Source organism: Spermophilus citellus (genome assembly GCF_964194105.1).
Source record: "Spermophilus citellus genome assembly, chromosome: 16".
NCBI classification, from domain to species: Eukaryota; Metazoa; Chordata; class Mammalia; order Rodentia; family Sciuridae; genus Spermophilus; species Spermophilus citellus.
The window spans coordinates 10,561,790-10,579,708 of record NC_138196.1 but is presented as its reverse complement, the minus strand read 5'-3'; the positions used below and the strand labels follow the sequence as shown (position 1 = coordinate 10,579,708).

Here is a 17,919-nt window from a genome sequence, read left to right as displayed (position 1 = left end):
TTTGTCATCACTTCAACAACCTGCTCACCGTGACCACAGTCTGGCATCTTGAAATTGCTAAGAACTGCTTTCTGAACTTGCAAACTCAGAAAGTCTCTGTAAAACAGAAGCCTCTTCTCCTCATCTTTTATTATTCCCAACTCACCTGCTCTCCACATTTTCCTGGAAAGCTTGGATCAAGTCATTTTCTTAGCTGATTTGCTTCCACTTTGCATCTGACCAACTCTGTATCTTTGCTTGTTGTTATCTTGTAATAAAGCTCCTTTCTTATAAAAAATAAGCTTCCAATTCAGAGTGGCTATTCCACAGAAAACTCCAGCTTGCAGAGATTGTAAATCTGCCACACCCCAGCCTATTAATGAAGAAAAATAAATTAAGAACAGAAAAGAGTAACTTGTTAAAATGAAATAGGAAAGGAAGGACTCTTTTTTTTTTCATGAGAGTTGTGGTCAAGCAGGAGAGATCACATGGGTCAGAAATTTCTGGGATTCATGCTCTATAAAGACCCTGGGGTGGTATGGAATGGTTAAAGATGAGAAAATTGGATAAAGGTGGCTAGGGTTAAATTACAGAGGTCTAGAATAGGATTGGCCCAAAGGATTTAGGGATTTAACTAATTACATTTTGCTTATTTTCTTGCCTTGAGCTACACAAGTCTGCATCCTCATTCTCTCTTCATAACAATTACACCCACTCAGCCTGTGGCCCTGAATGCAAATCTTTTGCTTGTACAGCATAATCCTCAGCTATTGGATAATCTGAGGCAGTTTTCTTTGTTCTCTGTGGCTCTCAACACATTTTATCGTTTCTATGTTATAAAGAGCAGAGAAAAAAGATCAGTAAGCAAATTGCTGGTAATATGTTAAAGAGAAGAAACTGTTTACAATAGACTTCCAAAGGTAATATAGGGATATTGAATTAGTGGAGATAATGTATAATAAACATGTAATGCTCCTTTTCCTGGATAAATACACTATCTGTTGCTTTCACTTTTTGGTCAACAGGTATTACTGTGTTGGTAAAAAAAAAAAAAAGTTATGCTCAGATCTCTATCTTCATTAAAAAAAGTAGTTAGCATGTTCTCTGGGTCAGACCTCTGCTATAGTCACTGAGAAGCAAAGATATATGGCCTAAAGTCCTATTAAGGAGTTCACCATACAGGGAACACTGCTCAGTTTACTAAATGTAGGTAAGAGGTACAGAGCTAACCAAGAGAAGGTGACTAGCTTTCTCTAGAAAGAAGAGAGGGGAAGTGCAGAGAGGCCTTGTTGGTAGAGGTGACATCTGAGGTTCACTGCATTAGAGGAATAAGAAGAGGAAGCAAAGGAGTGAATATGAAGAGAAATACTGATCTAGAAAACAATGTCTACTCAAGGAATGGTATGTATTGTTAGCCCTGGAAGGAATGTGTTCTGGGAAAGGCAGTGGAGAAGGATCCAGCTGTAACTGGAGGAAGGGCCTGGGGTCATGAAGGGACATGCTTATCAAGCCAAGGAACTCAGACTCTATTTTATAAGCATGATGATCCTGTGAAGAATTGTAAGTAGAGGAACCATGAACATATTTATATTTTCGAAGAGTACATTGAGAGATTTAGACAGGACAGATTAAGAAAAGGCATAAATGGAAAGCTAGAAGACAGGAAGACATGTTGGATGGGGAATGGTAGTAGAAAAGCCTGTTAAATTAATCAATTTGGTCCAGAGATGATGAGAGGTTTACTTAAGGAAGTGTCATTGGGAAGGGAATAGAAAGAATGGATTTGACAGTCATGGAGTAGGTAAATTAGGGCTTAGAAACTGATGGGTTCTGAGAATCAAAGAGAAGGAGAAGTCTAGGATGACTCCAGGATTCTATTTTGTTAGGACTAAATAGGAAATAAAAGAGGAAGCACAGAATGGGCAAACTCAGTGTGAGGTATCTATGAGAAAAATGCAGTCAAGAGATTCAATAGGGTGACCTTCTGGCAAGGGAGACAGATTTGTGATTTTCAGCAAATAGGTGAGACTGAAACCACAAAAGTTGATGACATTGCCATGAGGGAGGATAGAGAGTGAAAAAAAAAAGCAAGTCAAGGGAAGAACTTTGGGGAGCAGGAAAATGCATAAGATGATATAGAAAAGGGAAGGACCAAGACCAGTGAGATAAAGAGAAAGAGAAAAATCCAGGGAAGAACCAGACAGCATGGAAGCCAAGGGAAGAGACGGTTTTAAGAAGAGAATAGTGACAAATAGAGCTGATAGGAAAGGGAGAGGGGACTGCAGAAGTGTCCAGATTAGTAGTGTCTTAGTTCCTTAATGCTACTATAATAAAATACCTGTGACGGGGTAACTTATGATCAACAGACATTTATTTCTCACTGTTCTGGAGGCTAGGAAGTCCAGGATGAAGCCATGATTAGGTTTGAAGTCCATTTAGGGCTGTTCTCTGCTTTCAAGATGGCTCCTGGTGGCTGAATCCTCCAAAAATGGTGAACCCAATGTCCTCGTGTGGTAGAAGTGATGGAAAGCAACAAGGACATTTTTATGAGACATTTATCTGGTCACAAAGGCAGAGCCCTCATAACTTAATCACTTATCAATAGATTCTACCTCTTAATACCACCAAGATATAATTAAGCTTTAACATGTGAATATCCAGGGATATTCAGACCATTTCATGGAGCCTCCACTTCTTTCTAGCATCCTCTTTTTCAATAATCTCTTGACTTATAAATCCATTGAGAGGAGCAGAGTTCACCAGGAAGTGGAAGCTGTTGCTTTACAGCATTGTTTCTAGCGACTGAGAAAGGAAGGAAAGTGAAGTTGAGAGAAAGCAATGGTGGCTAGAGAGAAGTGAAAACGTTCTCAAAGAAGGGAAAGGCTTTGGCAGCTTTAAAGGCTGGTGGAACAGATTGCATAGAAAGGGGAAGTTTGAAGACAAATGATGAAGCAAAGATGATCAAGAATCAAGAAGAAATCTTGGCAGGGCCAAGAAACCTGGAACAGAAACCTTTCCTCTGGGTGGTGATGTAGTTAAGTTTGGGAAAGAAGGAGAAGAAGGTTTGAAAACAACATCTTGTAACTTTCCTTTTCTCAATGGTTCAATGAGGGGAGTGTAAAGGGAAAAGAAGCTGGTCAAACACAAATAGAGAAGATTTTAGGAGGGCTCAACTGAGATTGCAAACCACGTGTTCCTAGAAGTGTCAGTTCTTACTGTTTTGAAATTCTCTCTAGTGGTGTGCAGCCCCCCGGTACAAGAAGAGAGTCTCAGCTTTTACAATGGTTCATTAACTTGGCCACCTGCTGGCCCCATGCCCCAAATCATTCTTCAGTTAATTACATGGGTTACTTCACCGGATATCATAGCCTAGAATTATTCTTTACTCAGCTCCTGTCAGAAGATCAGATGAGGGAATTGATATTTAGTATGTCTTTGTATCATCTAAAAGCTCATTATTAACTCTCTGCATAAAATTAGGTTTCTAGAATATTACAGACCTGACTTTGTTTATTCTCCCTGGAGAACTGTCTTTTGTAAATTGTATGTTAATATTTCCCTTTTTTATTTCTTAAAGGTCATAGTGTGATTGCAAATATAGATAATGCTTCATAATTTTTGCATATTTTTATTGAAGACATTGCCCATGCTATTAAATGCCCCTTATATAAAATCTATTGTAAAAAATTTCCTTTTGGGTTTTGATCCCATGAAGCCATTTTTTTCTCTTGAAGCTCTGACATGTTTCATCTTAATTACTCATGAGAGTGTTGTATTGTTCCATTTTTTTTCTTGTCTACCAGGAAGCTCAAAACTAAATTTAATGCTCAATCCCAGAAATGTTCTAGAATATGTATATAGATATTGGTTTCTTCCAACTTACTTCAAAAGCATTATTTCATAAGCATTATTTCATACTCTTTTTATAAAAGCCTCAACTCTATTTTGGGAGAAGGCACAATATTAACATATATGTGAATGGAGGTGACCCCCATTTATAGTAGGTAAAGATCCCTACTGAAATTTCTATATCTTATAGAGCAGATGGTCATGACAGACTGAGAGATTTTTTTCCCCTAAAGTTGGAAATGGGGGATCTCTTACACCCATAGTTTAATATACTAATGTTGGAGAAAACTTTCCTGTGTATTTAGTATGTACAGAATAATCCTTGAATGTTGGTCACATAACAGAGGAAAATCATGCTTCTTTGAAAGCATGATTAATGAAAATTCCCTGGCTTGGATTTCCTGCTCATTGCTGTTGTCTCCTTTTTCAGTGCCCTCTGGGGCCTGCTCTGTGACTGTGCTTGGATTTTTTGCCCTGTTTTGGCAGGGTGTAGGTGGGGCTGAAACACTCTCCCAAGTGCATAAGGAGGCAGAGCCACTATGGCTTGTGCATGGATACAATCTCCGTTCCAAACTCTCTTCTCTTTGTAAAGCAGCAGTTTTGTGGTAAATGGAGAGGGAACTGGCTTTGACCCATTTCCTGACTTTTCCTGGAGTCCTCATATGCTTTCTTGACTACGATTGCTTGTCGTCTGGCATCTGGTTTTGCTGGGTGTGCTAGGTGGCTCAGTACCAAGGATGCTATCTTCTACATCATTTTCCTCTGGGCCAGGGCAACATGATTTCAAATGGAACTTCACATAAGATGGAACATCCTAAAGCTCCCCACATCTCTTTATCCTGCTAATAGGTAGTTGCTAAATCACAGAGAGTAGAGGAAGGCATTGAGCATTGATAAAATGGGGGATGATTTCCCTTTTGGGGGGATGGGGAGGTATCTTCATTTCCTACTAAGCCTAGAAATGCCAGATTTGAAACCATGAAAAGGCAAATTTCATTTTTCTTCTGTGTTGACACATGCTGCAGGAAAGTTCAGTATGTAATATCCTTGATCTGCCGTTTTTAAAGTAAAATCTTACTTGAAAAGAAATTACTTCTTAAAAAATGAAAAAATATCGAGGGAGTGATTGATTTTTGAAGGGCTTATGTTCTCCCTTTCAGTGAGTTATTTTTAGGTTCTCTAGGTGCAGAGAAATGCACTAGAAGAATCTTCTTAAACTTTAGCGTGCATACAAATCACCCAAGGAAATTGTTATATTGCATATTCTGATTTGGTCGGGGCTGAGTGGGCCTCTGAGGGTCTGCCTTTCTACTAGGCTCTTGGGAGGTGTCGATGCTGCTGGTCCATGGACCACAGTGTGGACAGAAACTTCATCTCACCTCCTTTTAATAACATGCTCCCTATGACAGTGCATAGTACATTGTATATATTTTTTCAGTCATTTATAGATCTGAAAGCAATGTTCTTCACTCCTAAAATAGACAGAAAGTGGTTTCAAAATTTAGAAAATTATACTTAGTATATTGATCTATTCATGTCTTACATCCAGTGATTTTTAAAATTATGTATTAGGTAACCTGAATACTTAGGTAACCTGAATACTTGCTGGATGTGATGCTGTAGTTAATCACATTTCTGGAAGCAAGAATGCCTTCTTCAAAGAGAATACCCTTCCCCAACAGAACGTGGAGCGGAAGACCTTGGGTTTGTTTTGTTTTCTGATGCATTTGCAGCAATTAGAACAGTGCTTTGCACATCGTAGACGTTCAATAAATGTTCAGTTGAATTAAATAAGAAACACTTTTGTTTTAAATGCCTTCCCTGCTTTAGTAAGAGGTTTGGTGATTTAAGAGCTGGCTGAGTTTCATGTCAATTCTCATTGCCTCGCACTGTAAATGTAAATGAAATAAGATAGTGGACTAATTATTCATTTCCCAAGAACCAGTGACCTTGGAAGTGTTTGGTTTCTACTAAATTCTTTATAGCTTATTTTTATTTGTTTCTTTCTCATAAAAGTGGAACACAGCAAAGAGAAAAATCCAAGTAATTGTTTTGTGAGTAGAATCTACTTAATATCATTATTTACCTTTAACTTTTCTGATAATTGTCAACTAAAATCCTCAGAGGTTGTTTTCTTTTTTTCTTTTGTGTGAATATTGGCCTGTGGTACTCTCTCTTCCTGTTAGACTTTGGTGCCCATGTGCAGTGGGAGGTGCATTGCGTAGGAGGGCTAGGTTTCATCTCACCTCCTCTTTTAGCTCTGCTCCTGACCTTGGACATGGCAAAAACAACAACAACAACAACAACAACAAACAAACAACAACAACAAAACCCATTGCTTTAAGTCTGTCTTGCTTCATCTATAAAGAGTCTGTCATGCCTTTCTTCCAAGTTTCCTGTGAGGACCAGATGAGCAATGTGAAAGTATTTTTGAAACTAAACACTTCTCAATAAACACAATTTGTTGCATTTCATTGTCCAGCCACTTAGAAATCAAAATCCTGAACTACAAATATTTCACTATATGGATGATGTGTTATTGGCACATAAAGATAAAAACACATTACTAGAATGTTATGCCACACTTACAAACTTATTGAAAAATTACAATCTAGAGATAGCAATAGATAAAGTACAATTAAATCTTCCAATTAATTATTTAGGAGTTCTATTATCCTCAACCATGGTCCGTCCACCAAAAATTCAAATACGAGTAGATCAACTCAAATCACTTAATGACTTTCAAAAGTTATTGGGAGACATAAATTGGATAAGGCCTTATCTAGGCATACCAACAGGAGAGTTAGGACCTTTATTTGATATTCTAAAAGGTCCATCAGATCCAAATTCACCCCGCATGTTAACGCCTGAAGCAAGAAAAACATTAAAAATCATTGAAACGTATATGGAAAATATGCATTTGGATAGAATTGATATAAGTTTGCCTTTATTATTTATTGTACTACCAACAAAAAATATTCCTACAGGAGTATTTTGGCAGGAAGGTCCATTATTGTGGATACATTTATCTTATTCTCCTAACACTATTCTTACTAGATATCCTGAGGCTGTAGGACAATTAATACTCAAAGGAATAAAAGTAGCAAAGGGAGTGTTTGGGATTTCTCCCAATAAAATTATTACTCCATATACTATGGATCAAATTGATGAGTTAGCTAATGAGTTAAATACTTGGGCAATAATCATGTGTAAAACTAGTGTTTCATTTGATAATCACTTACCATCTAATCCTTTGTTGTCTTTTTGGTCTAAGCATCCTGTAGTTTTTCCAAAAATGACAAGAAAAACCCCTATCATAAATGCTCCAAATATATTCACTGATGGGTCAAACAATGGTACAGCAGCAGTAGTTACTCCTGATCAAACTTTTACATTTTTAGTACCCAAGCAATCAGTTCAAAAGGTAGAGCTTAATGCAGTATTACAAGCTTTTATGATGTTTAAAGATTCTGTATTTAATTTATTTTCTGATAGTCAGTATGTAGTTAATGCTATAGTATCCCTTGAAGATGCTGGTAGGATTTCACCTTCTTCTACTGTTTTCTCTTTGTTTTCCGCTATACAAAGTCTAATCTGGGACCGAAAAGATCCATTCTTTATAGGTCATATCAGGGCACATACAGGATTGCCTGGAGCCCTTAGTATGGGCAATGAACTAGCAGATAAATCTACACATGACATACATATTTTCTCCACAACAGAAGAAGCTATAAATTTTCATAAAAGGTTCCATGTCAATGCTAATACTTTACAAAAGCGTTTTAAAATAACTAAAGAACAATCCAGACATATAATAAAACAATGTCAAAATTGTGTGACATTTTTACCACAAGTTAATCTTGGAGTCAATCCTAGAGGACTGATACCTAACCATATATGGCAGATGGACGTCACACACTTGCCAGAATTTGGAAAATTAAAATATTTACATGTTACAGTTGATACCTCTTCCAGATTTTTGATGGGCTCCCTTCATGCCGGAGAAAAAACTAAAGATGTTATAGCTCATTGCTTACAAAATTTTGCCACTGTGGGCGTTCCAAAACAGTTAAAAATGGACAACGGTCCTGGTTATACTTCCACCTCTTTTAAACAATTTTGCTCATCATTTGGTATTACTCACATAACAAGAATTCAAGGAGACACTCAAAGGCACTCTGAGGCAACTCAGAGATGAGCAACAGCGAAAATTCATTCCACTCTCAGGCCAGAGGAAGAATGAACAGCCTCTACCTGAGCTGCTCCTTGAGGTGGAAGACAATTCTATTTTCTCTCTTCAGTTTCCCATCAGTCCATTCTATTTTACCAAACCTATTTAGAAGACAGTTGATAAGAGATCCTGGAAAATGTATTCACAAGTATCTCAGTGCAGGTTCCCTTGAACACTAAAAAGTATGCAATGAATTATTTGGAGATTCAGTCTCAGAAAAACAAGAGTGAGAGTGAAAGGGAAGTAAGACAAGAAGGAATGAGGAAAAACAAAAATAAGCAAATAAGCAATAACCAAAAAAAATACCTTATTGAGAAGGACCATGCCTCATTGGCATGACTACTGACTGAGCCTTGCAGAGATCTCAGGGCAGACTATTCACACTACTGGAGAAAAGAGGGGAAAAGAATGAATGTATCTATTTTCTGCTTCCTTTGGTCAAAGTTTATTCTCACATGGAGTTGCATCACCTGACCCCTCAAGTAATGACTGAGGAAGCCAAAATCCATGTCTTCTTACTTGGCTTCCTCTTCTGGTTCTGGAGGTAGTGAGAAGGAAAAGAGCCTGTGTGTCCCCTGTGGTCTGCTAGGGTTTCTGTGAAGGTGAGTCCAGTGGAGGAAGCTCTGGGATCTGGCATGTACTTTCAGAGAGAGAAAGACAACTGAAGGTGTCTAAAGAAGAAACAATAGTATTAGAGACTGAGCTGGTATTCACAGAAGTGAAGCTGGTGGCCAAGGGCACAGGGGACAAGGGAGGCCAAGAGAGTCTGAGGAAGCAATTTATAGACAATGTCATGCAAGCAAATAACAAGGGTCTGGAGTGACGGGTCTCATATACGGAGTCTGATGCTCTTTTGCTTGTTATAGTGAAGAACAAAAAAAGGATGGGAAGGCAAAGGGAGGGAGATCAGGACCGACATCAACCAAGCATGTTCTTGTTCCACTGCAACCAATGCTTTAGCTACATCATTTCAATTACTCCTTGAGACAACTTTTATGAAGCAGGCATTACCACCCTTATTTTACAGATGATGGATCTGAAACTGAGAGGGGTTAAGTCTCTTGCTCCTGATCTCTCTCAACTAGAATCTGCCAAAACTGGGCTTGGAGCCATTCCAAAGCTCTTATCATCCTAAGGCCACATGTTGCTAAGCTATCCTTCATTATGTGAACTGGCATGTATCCTACAAATGCAAATTTCAATTTCCAAGCCTTAGTTGCTCAGTAGTTCACAAAAAAAAAAATCATAAATAGTGATCCACTTTTAAAACACAGATGGAACAGAATCCAGACTTAAGAAAACAATATTTGTGAAGGAGACAGGGTTTAGTAGAGATAAAAGAAAATGGCAGGGAAGCAAGAGAAAGAACCCTACAGGTTGCGTTCACTGGCCTCTGAACCGTTCTTTCCCCTCTCTCTCCTTTCCCTCTTTTTTTTTCTGTTTTCTTTTTCCTTTAAATGTGTCTTCAGATTATTCTGTCCAAGAAAAGGGTTTGGGGTTGGGAGACTGGGTTGAGAAGTTGATCATTTCTTCTTCTTACCTTCAACCAGCCAAACACAACACCATGTACATGTACAAATCTACCACAGTGAATTCCACCTTTTTGTCTATCTAAGAAGCAGCCATTTTTTAAAACAAAAGAAATAGAAGAAAGACCAGGAGAGTAGAGGAAGGAGACTAGAAAGGGGGATAGAGGAGAGAAAGAGGAAGCACTGGGGACAGGAATGGAGCAAATGAAATTTCATGCATGTAAGACTATGTTAAAATTAACCCAAATATTACATGACTTCAATGATGTAATTTATGAAACTTGTACTATATGAGATCAGTCTAAGGAACATTATTGTTCCATATATTTTGCAATAATGGAAACGTTGCAACAAGTTCATCAAAATGAAAAATAACTAAGGATATTCTAACATTATTTTCTGGTAAAATATTGCCTCTTTTATCTCAGTACCTTTGATTGGAGGACTAATGAGCTGGGATACACTAAAAGGGCAGGAAAACTGAAGTTAATAAATTGCTTAGCATTATCATCTTTTGAGTTTGCCTAATTAGTGGTACTAATTTAATAGGAAAAGAAAAATTAAAGGTAGGTGAAGTAACATACAATATTTTGTATTGTCTCTTACGATACCACTTATTCTAATTAAAATAAGAATGAAACATTCATTTATATCAGTTAGAAAACAAATGATGATTGGGAATGTAAATGTTCTATTTTGAGGATAGTTATGAATTTTTTCAAAAAAGACTTGATTTCATTTTAGTTTCAAAATTATTTAAAAGTAAAGTAAGAAAAGAAAAATGTTTTACATTTGTTCAAAATATCCTGTTATTTGGTATTTTTATGTAATTATAAAACAGTGGTATAAATTTCAACTTTATCTGTAGAAAAATAATTTTATTTTCATGAAGTCTAGAGTTTCTATCATTTTAAAGCATGGAAATACTTACAGTTCAATTCTGACTCTACATATGGAAATATTCAGTAATTTCTAATATGTTAGGAAAGGTCTTCTGCTCCTAAAATGAGCAGAAGGCTCATACTTAGCCTTCTATACTAAACAATAAAAAAAACTTGATGAAACATGAAACAACTGTCTGTGTTCAGACATTGGAAGGGAGTACATGACCCTGATGCCAGAGAAGCGAAGGGAGATAAACAAAGTAAACCCTAAAATCACTCAAGCATTTTGCCTGGAAGAAATTTCCTAATTGTCCAACTAGAGAAACAGAGTTTGGTCATCTTGCTACTTTAAGAAGACAGAATCATAGTTTGGGAAGGCCAAGGCAGCTACAAATTGCAGTACAGGTAAGGGAGAAGATAGATCTGTTCAGGAGAAAGAAAAAAAGTGAATTCCATAAATTTCCAGAGATTTTCCCTTGATTATTTGACTATTAATCTGCATTTAAATAGAGTGGAATTCTAAGAGTCCAAGTAAAGAACAATTTCTAGGGAATGGAATTTGCAGAGCTGACAATGACAAAGGCATTTTTCCAGTTTCTTGTTCCTCCTCCTCCTCCTCCTCCTCTTCCTCCTTCTCCTCCTCCTCCCCTTCCTCCTCCTCCTCCTCCTCCCCTTCCTCCTTCTCCTCCTCCTCTTCCTCTTTCTCTTCCTCCACTTCCTCCTCCTCTTCTCCTCCTCCTCCTCTTCCTCATCTTTCTCCTCCTTCTCCTTCATTGTGAGGGGGCTCATTGTATTGCTTCAATCTTGAGATCCTCCTGCCTCAAGCTTCCCAATAGCTGGGATTACAGGCATGCACCACTACACCTTGGTCATATAACAATTTTTTTCTGATTCCAAATTTTCTGATTTTTACAATTTTACTTAAAAATAATTGTTTGAAGTAAAAAGATAGTTGTGGTTGATGGTGCTATACAATGCTTATAAGTAATGTATTAAAATGGTAGCCATTAGGATGGGAAGGAAAAATGAAAGAACATTAATGTAGGATTCTTACATCATACAATTTTATGCATGTAGTATAATGGCAAAGTATTAGTGAAATATAGATGTGATAAGTTAATGGTGCCTACTGTCAATGAAAGAGCAACCACTGAAACAAAAAGAGGTCTAGCTACTAAGCCACTATTGGGAATAGCATGGAATGCTAAAAATGAAGGCAGGAAATCAGGGAAAAGGAACAAAGAACAAATGTGATAGGTAAAAATAAAAAGATATAGCAAACCATATTGATTATTGTAATATGTGAATTATTAAGCAATGAAGGGCAGAAATTGTCAGGCAAGAGATGAAAGCAAGACCTAATTATATGCCATCCACATTCCTGTACTCAAAGTGCAGGTTGTTTTGATGTTTAGTTTTGTTCAAATAAGTGTGAAAGTATTTACAAACAAATAGAAAATGGGGAAAAGTTAAAGTACTCAGATAAAAAGCAACTCTTCCATAATTTTTGACTAGTAACTTTTTCTTCCAACAATTAATATGATTGTTTAAATTCACTAGAGCAAGTCAGACAAAACCAATACCCGGTTATGTTTTCTTTGCCATCACTCTGGCCTTATGTATAAAAAGTTGCTGTAGAATGAAATTATCTATAATTCTTTTTCATAATCACAACAAAATTTTATAGTCCCTGTTTTTTGTGAACTAATAAGGTTTAATTGTATAAAAACTTTTGTGGCTAAACATCACTTTTTTCTTCAGAGCAAAAGGTAATTCTTACCCTTGGAGCAATGAATAAATACAAATGTAAACAAGGAAAAACTAAAACTAAACTAAAACTGTCTTGTTTTTTAAAACCTTAAAATAATACAGTCATTTCAATCTATAAAATGAATTATTATTTAAAATCCTCACACTCAGGATGGGCTGAACTGAGATTCACAATTGAATTCTAAAATAATCCTATATGTTCTAATCTATGTTCTTAAGGTTCCTCAACATATAGGATTTTTTTTCTGGCGAGAAAACCTTTAGGATGTGAAATATTCCTGTGTTACAGGTCATACGGAAAGGAGAAGTGAGCTGCTGCTGGATTTGCACAGCCTGCAAGGAGAATGAATACGTGCAAGATGAGTTTACCTGCAAAGCCTGTGACCTGGGGTGGTGGCCCAATACAGATCTAACAGGTACATGCAGCCTCAACTGTAAACTTTGTTTGACCCTAACTATTGCGCTTTCTAATGTCCATCATTCAAATGTGAGCCATTATATCTTTTCAATGTTAATTTACAGCACACCCTTTCTAATGCTTGTGTCAAACAGTATGCACAGACATCTTATAAGTTTTCCATAATCTATATTGCAAAGAAATCTCATTTACATCTAAATAAAAGTGAGTTGTTATTTTGTAGGATATTCTGTTTTAGAGTTATTTTCAGTTTTTCCTTTTTAATATTTTATCAAAAGTTTTTCTAGTTAACTGAATTTATGTTGGCAACCATTTTATGAACATCTACTATGAGTCACAACTATAGACTGAAAAGGTACAAAGGATGAGATATAATCCGTGCTTTTATTTTGCTTAAGATATGTAAGGAAAGAAAGATGAGAAAAATATTTAATTAAGAATATAATAGATATTTATCAAGTGCAATAAAAGGTAGACAAGGAAATGAAAGGAATTCTAGGAAACAAAACATGGGAAATTTAAAAGTCTGAAATAGATCTGGGGAAACCCTGGGACCAGCACACGTAGCTAATCAGTAGACACAAAGGGGCTGGTAAAAAAGTGGTGAAAAACAAGGTTAGGCAGGACACTGGCAGTGGTGACAGGGACTTCCACATGATCTTCCCCTATGTTTATTCTGGCTTTAGCACAGGAGAAATACTGAAGGATTTTATTTTATTATTAATGTATATAAGTATACATATTAGATAATATAAATATACATAATGTATGAATATATGATGAATATTGTATATAAAAATTATATATAATTACATATATAATTAACAACAATAAAAATCAATCTGCAAATTGGAGCAATCTGATTTGGGGAGAGAGGAGAGGAGGGAAAAGGAGGGTACTGGGGAAAGAAATTGATCAAATTATGTGCATCTACTGAAAGGCTTTGGGGTGATGAGTGACATGGTATCTGTTTACCAAGGGACAGGCCTGGTGGTGGGGTGGAGTGTAAATTAGACTGGAAACACAGCCATCAAGAAGCTGTCCTGTTGGTCTCAGTGAATCATTTCAAAGAGTCTAGGGCTGCTGCAGTGGGGATGAAGAGGAAAAAAATGAGTGCAAGAGATAATTCAATAGTAAAGTCAGTGGGGCTAAGATGGAATGATCCTGGAAGTTTATAACTTCCCAAAGAGCAATGTTCATGTATACAAATTTTGTTTTCCACAGACCATGGCACAAGTTCACAGATAAGAGGTTTCTCACTAACATGTTTTATAAATTTCAAGAGTCATAAGCCCTAGGAATTTTGTCATTTGAGTACATGCAGCCTTTGTCATTTGAATAACCTAACTTCTCATCTCACAAAGAAGCTGAAGCCTGTAGGGGTGAGGGAGGGTGCATCATGTCTACATCCATGCAACTAGTTGAAAGCAGAACCCAGTTCACTAAATCCTGATCTCTTGCTTCCCTGGGTACCATCAAAAGCTTCAGAGGGATTGCACTAATTTGCAGCCCCAACAACAATGTATGAATGTAACTTTTTTCTCCATATTCTCAACAACACTTATTATCATTTGTATTATTGATAACTGTCATTCTGACTTGAATGAGATGGAATCTCATTCTGATTTTGATTTGCATTTTGCTAATTCCTGGAGATACAAACATATTTTCATGTATTTGTTGGCCATTTGTAGTTCTTCTTTTGATAAGTTTGTTTAGTTCTTTTGCCCACTTATTAACAATATAGAGATTCCTCCAAACAGAAGGAATGGAACCACCATATGACCCAGCTATCCCACTCCTCCGTATGTATCCAAAAGATCTAAGATAAGCCTACCGTAGGTGTCCGGCCACATCAATGTTTAGAGCTCTATAATTCACAATAGCCAAGCTATGGAGCCAACAAAGGTGTCCTTCATCAGATAAGTAGATAAAGTAAGTATGGCATATATACACAATGGAGTATCATTCAGCCATAAAGAAAAATGAGCGTATGGCAATTGCTGGTAAATGAATGAAACTGGAGACTACTACACTAAGTAAAATAATCCAGACACAGAAAGTCAAAGGTCCAATGTTTTCTTTGACAGTGGAAGCTAGTCAAGAGTAAAGAAAAAAAGAGAGTCTGACACGGTAGTGCACACCTGTAATCCCTGCATTTTAGGAAGCTGAGGCAGGAGGTTTAAAGTTCAAAGCCAGCCTCAGCAACTTAGTGAGGCCCTGTCTCAAATTAAAAAAATCAAAAAGGATCGGATGTGGCTCAGGGGTTAAGCAGGACTCTATCAAATACTATCAAATAAAAGAAAGATCAACAGAGTAGAGTAAGGGGATTGAGGGGGAGTGAGGAGAAAAGGGATAAGGGAAAAACTGTGGAATGAATCTGACCTAACTTTCCTATGTAAAATATATGAATATATTGCAGTGAATCTCACCATTATGTATATGCACAAGGCAGTAATTTAAAAAAACAACAATAAGTAAATACCAAAAAGATCAGTAGAGAAAAGGAAAGGGAACAAGGGGAGGAGGACGAGAGGGTAAGGAGAAGTACTTGGGACTGACTTAGAGCAAATTATAATACATCATTTATAATGATATCAAACTGAATCCTAATGTTATGTATAACTAATATGAACCAATGTAAAAAATATGGGGTGGGGGGAAGCATCAGAGGAGAAGAGGAGGTTTTTACTTGATTCTAAAGAAGAATATGACAACAAAATTCTTGTGGTTTATTCAAACCATCTATAAATGGCTGGATAAGTAGAACCAGGTCACATAACTAAAATTATACATATTAAGTGATAGTACCATGTAAAAGGTTAACTGTTAGAAAAAAAAAACATTAAAGTGAGTTATCAGAAAACTTTTGGAAATCACCTAGTACAAAGGCCCTTTTTAAAGAAAAGGAAATTAGATCAGAATATTTTTGAAGGTACATACTGCACTCTTTTTTTTTAATCTCTACCTAAAAGCTGGCTTTCAAACTTTCATGTGCCTAAAAATTACTCAGGAATTAGCTACCTCCAGAGATTCCCATTTGCTAGTTTTGGGGTGGGATCCTACAGAATCTGATGCAATCAGTGCCTGCCCTCCCTCAGGTTTAAACTCTTATGCTATAGTACTAAAATACCCTCTCACTCAAAGCCCAATGCCTTAGACATAAGAGTTACCTAGTAAATGTTTGTTAAATTGGAGAATTAGACAGAAGGGACTCATCCACATTCATCTAGATTAATGTAGCTGTTTATTAGAAAAATCAGAATGTAAATTCAGGGTTTTTTCTCCCCGGGGCCTAATGGTCCCTCTGATGTCATTTATCTCCTTTTTCATGCAGTGGGCTCGCATGGAAAAGTTTTGCCAACCTCCTGTAGACCCAATCCACCCCCCTCACTCTATGTTGTCTCTTTTCTAATTTTTCTCGTCCTTTATAATATGAGCTTCCTGCTGGGCATCTTTTTCTTGTATAAGCAGGTCCCACAGAGGCCCATTCTGTTTTGGAGCTGAGGTTGATTTAATAGTCATTCCTCTCTGCTCTCTGAAATCACAGATGATTGAAGAGACACAAAGACAAAAGTGATCCCTTTCTTAGGTTGGTCTTAGAAGTCAGAAGTCCTGCCTTGGAAGGACAAGAGTTTTTTCTCTTGTCCACCTTCTTTTGAACTTTCCCAAACTTCCTATTGCTCTTTTTTCACTTGAATTAGAGTTTACCTCATACATGAAAAAGAACTTTATCGTATTTTAAAACATTAAGATACCAAAAAAGAAAACCTTTTATAAAAGATTTAATATATTGTAATAATGGAACTCAAAGACATGCGTTTTATTCCCTGGAGATCTTCCATTGTGGGCATATTGTCAGCCCACTGGAAATCATAACTACCATTGATGAGGACTCTTTAACTTGGTAAAGCAAAAGAAAGCCTCTCTGACTATATACAGAAGGAGAATAGCGTAATTATTTTTTTCTAAAGATGTACCATATTGTGAGGCATCATAGATGTAAGTCACTTTAACAGTCAAATGAGTCGAGCCAGGCAACGGCTCAGATTCTGCCTTTAGCTCTGCAAAGCAGCTACTCTTGGATCATATATCCAAACCACTTTGTAAATATTACCTTAGGATCTTACAGAACATGCATCCTGCATATTAATTTATACATATGTTTTAATGACACCTAGTATTTCTGCATTCCTTTCACTTGCAGACATGAGTGGAAAAACAGACCCCATTTGCCATGTCAAGCACAGAGCAAGGGCAGGGGACGTGGCAATGTGTTGCTGATGTTGCCATGGTAGTGGTAGTTGTGAAGAGAAAACCCACTAGCATGAAATACCAAAATCATAGAAATACTCTGAAGAGCAAAAGCACTGCCTTTAAGTAGATGTTTTGTTTTCAAGGGTGGATTTTTTTATTAAATTTTAATTTAAACGAGAAATTAAAATTTGAGGAATGATTTTTTTCCTGAAGGTAGATTTTCTGAAAATATTTTTGAATTACTTTTCTAGACAGGTACTTTTTTTACACATTCCAAAGATGCTAATATCAATGAATAAAATATGCTTTTAAGTGACTTTAAAATTTTCATCGGGATGTGTCATGTTTTGGCTATGAAGAGAAATCATTGCATTTCTTAGAGGAAGTGTTTTTTTGAAGCTTTTAAGTTTTTTATATTTTCTCACTGGGAAAATGCACATTTGAATTCAGCATTTTTATGCTTTATGTCTTATGATGCATAAACAAGATTCTCTCACAATGATATATAACATGACAGTAGTTTAATAATTCACGAACCAACCATAAGTAATCCAATACTATTTATTTCTTTTAAAATGTCAAATAGCATAAGAGGATTTATCAGAAAGACAAGACTACATTGAAACTTCCCTTAAAAAACAGAAATTAATGTTACGGGAAGTAACAAATTTAATATTTTTCTCCATCCCAACAGTTGTGTGACCTCTCACACTACTACCTACTTCTTTATTTAATTCTGTAAGATACCCTGCCATTTGTTTAGTGTGAGGCATGTTTGGAGACTTGAGGATTTACAGGAGAATGAAACAAATATAAGGAGTGTCATTTGAAACTGGACATGTAAACAGTTAATTAGAATAAAAGTCCTACAATAAGGATATGTGCAAAATGTCATACAAACACCAAGAAAGAAGCAATTATTTTTCCCTGGGAAGAGAAAAGCCTTCACAGGGGAAAAAAAAGAAAAGGAACATTTAAGCTGGACATTGAATTATAAATAGA

The 17,919-nt window shown here is 36.5% G+C and overlaps 1 protein-coding gene across 1 annotated transcript in view; it reads left to right on the top strand.

Annotated features, from left to right (window-relative positions):
- Positions 1–17,919, top strand: part of LOC308635082 (metabotropic glutamate receptor 1-like) — a gene marked incomplete at both ends in the record, with an annotated part of 33,931 nt that overhangs the window by 8,550 nt on the left and 7,462 nt on the right. Inside the window, 2 exons of the mRNA XM_081269337.1 lie at positions 12,234–12,241; positions 12,532–12,658. Coding sequence (XP_081125463.1) covers positions 12,234–12,241; positions 12,532–12,658 — 135 coding nt within the window. The remainder of the gene's footprint in view (positions 1–12,233; positions 12,242–12,531; positions 12,659–17,919) is intronic.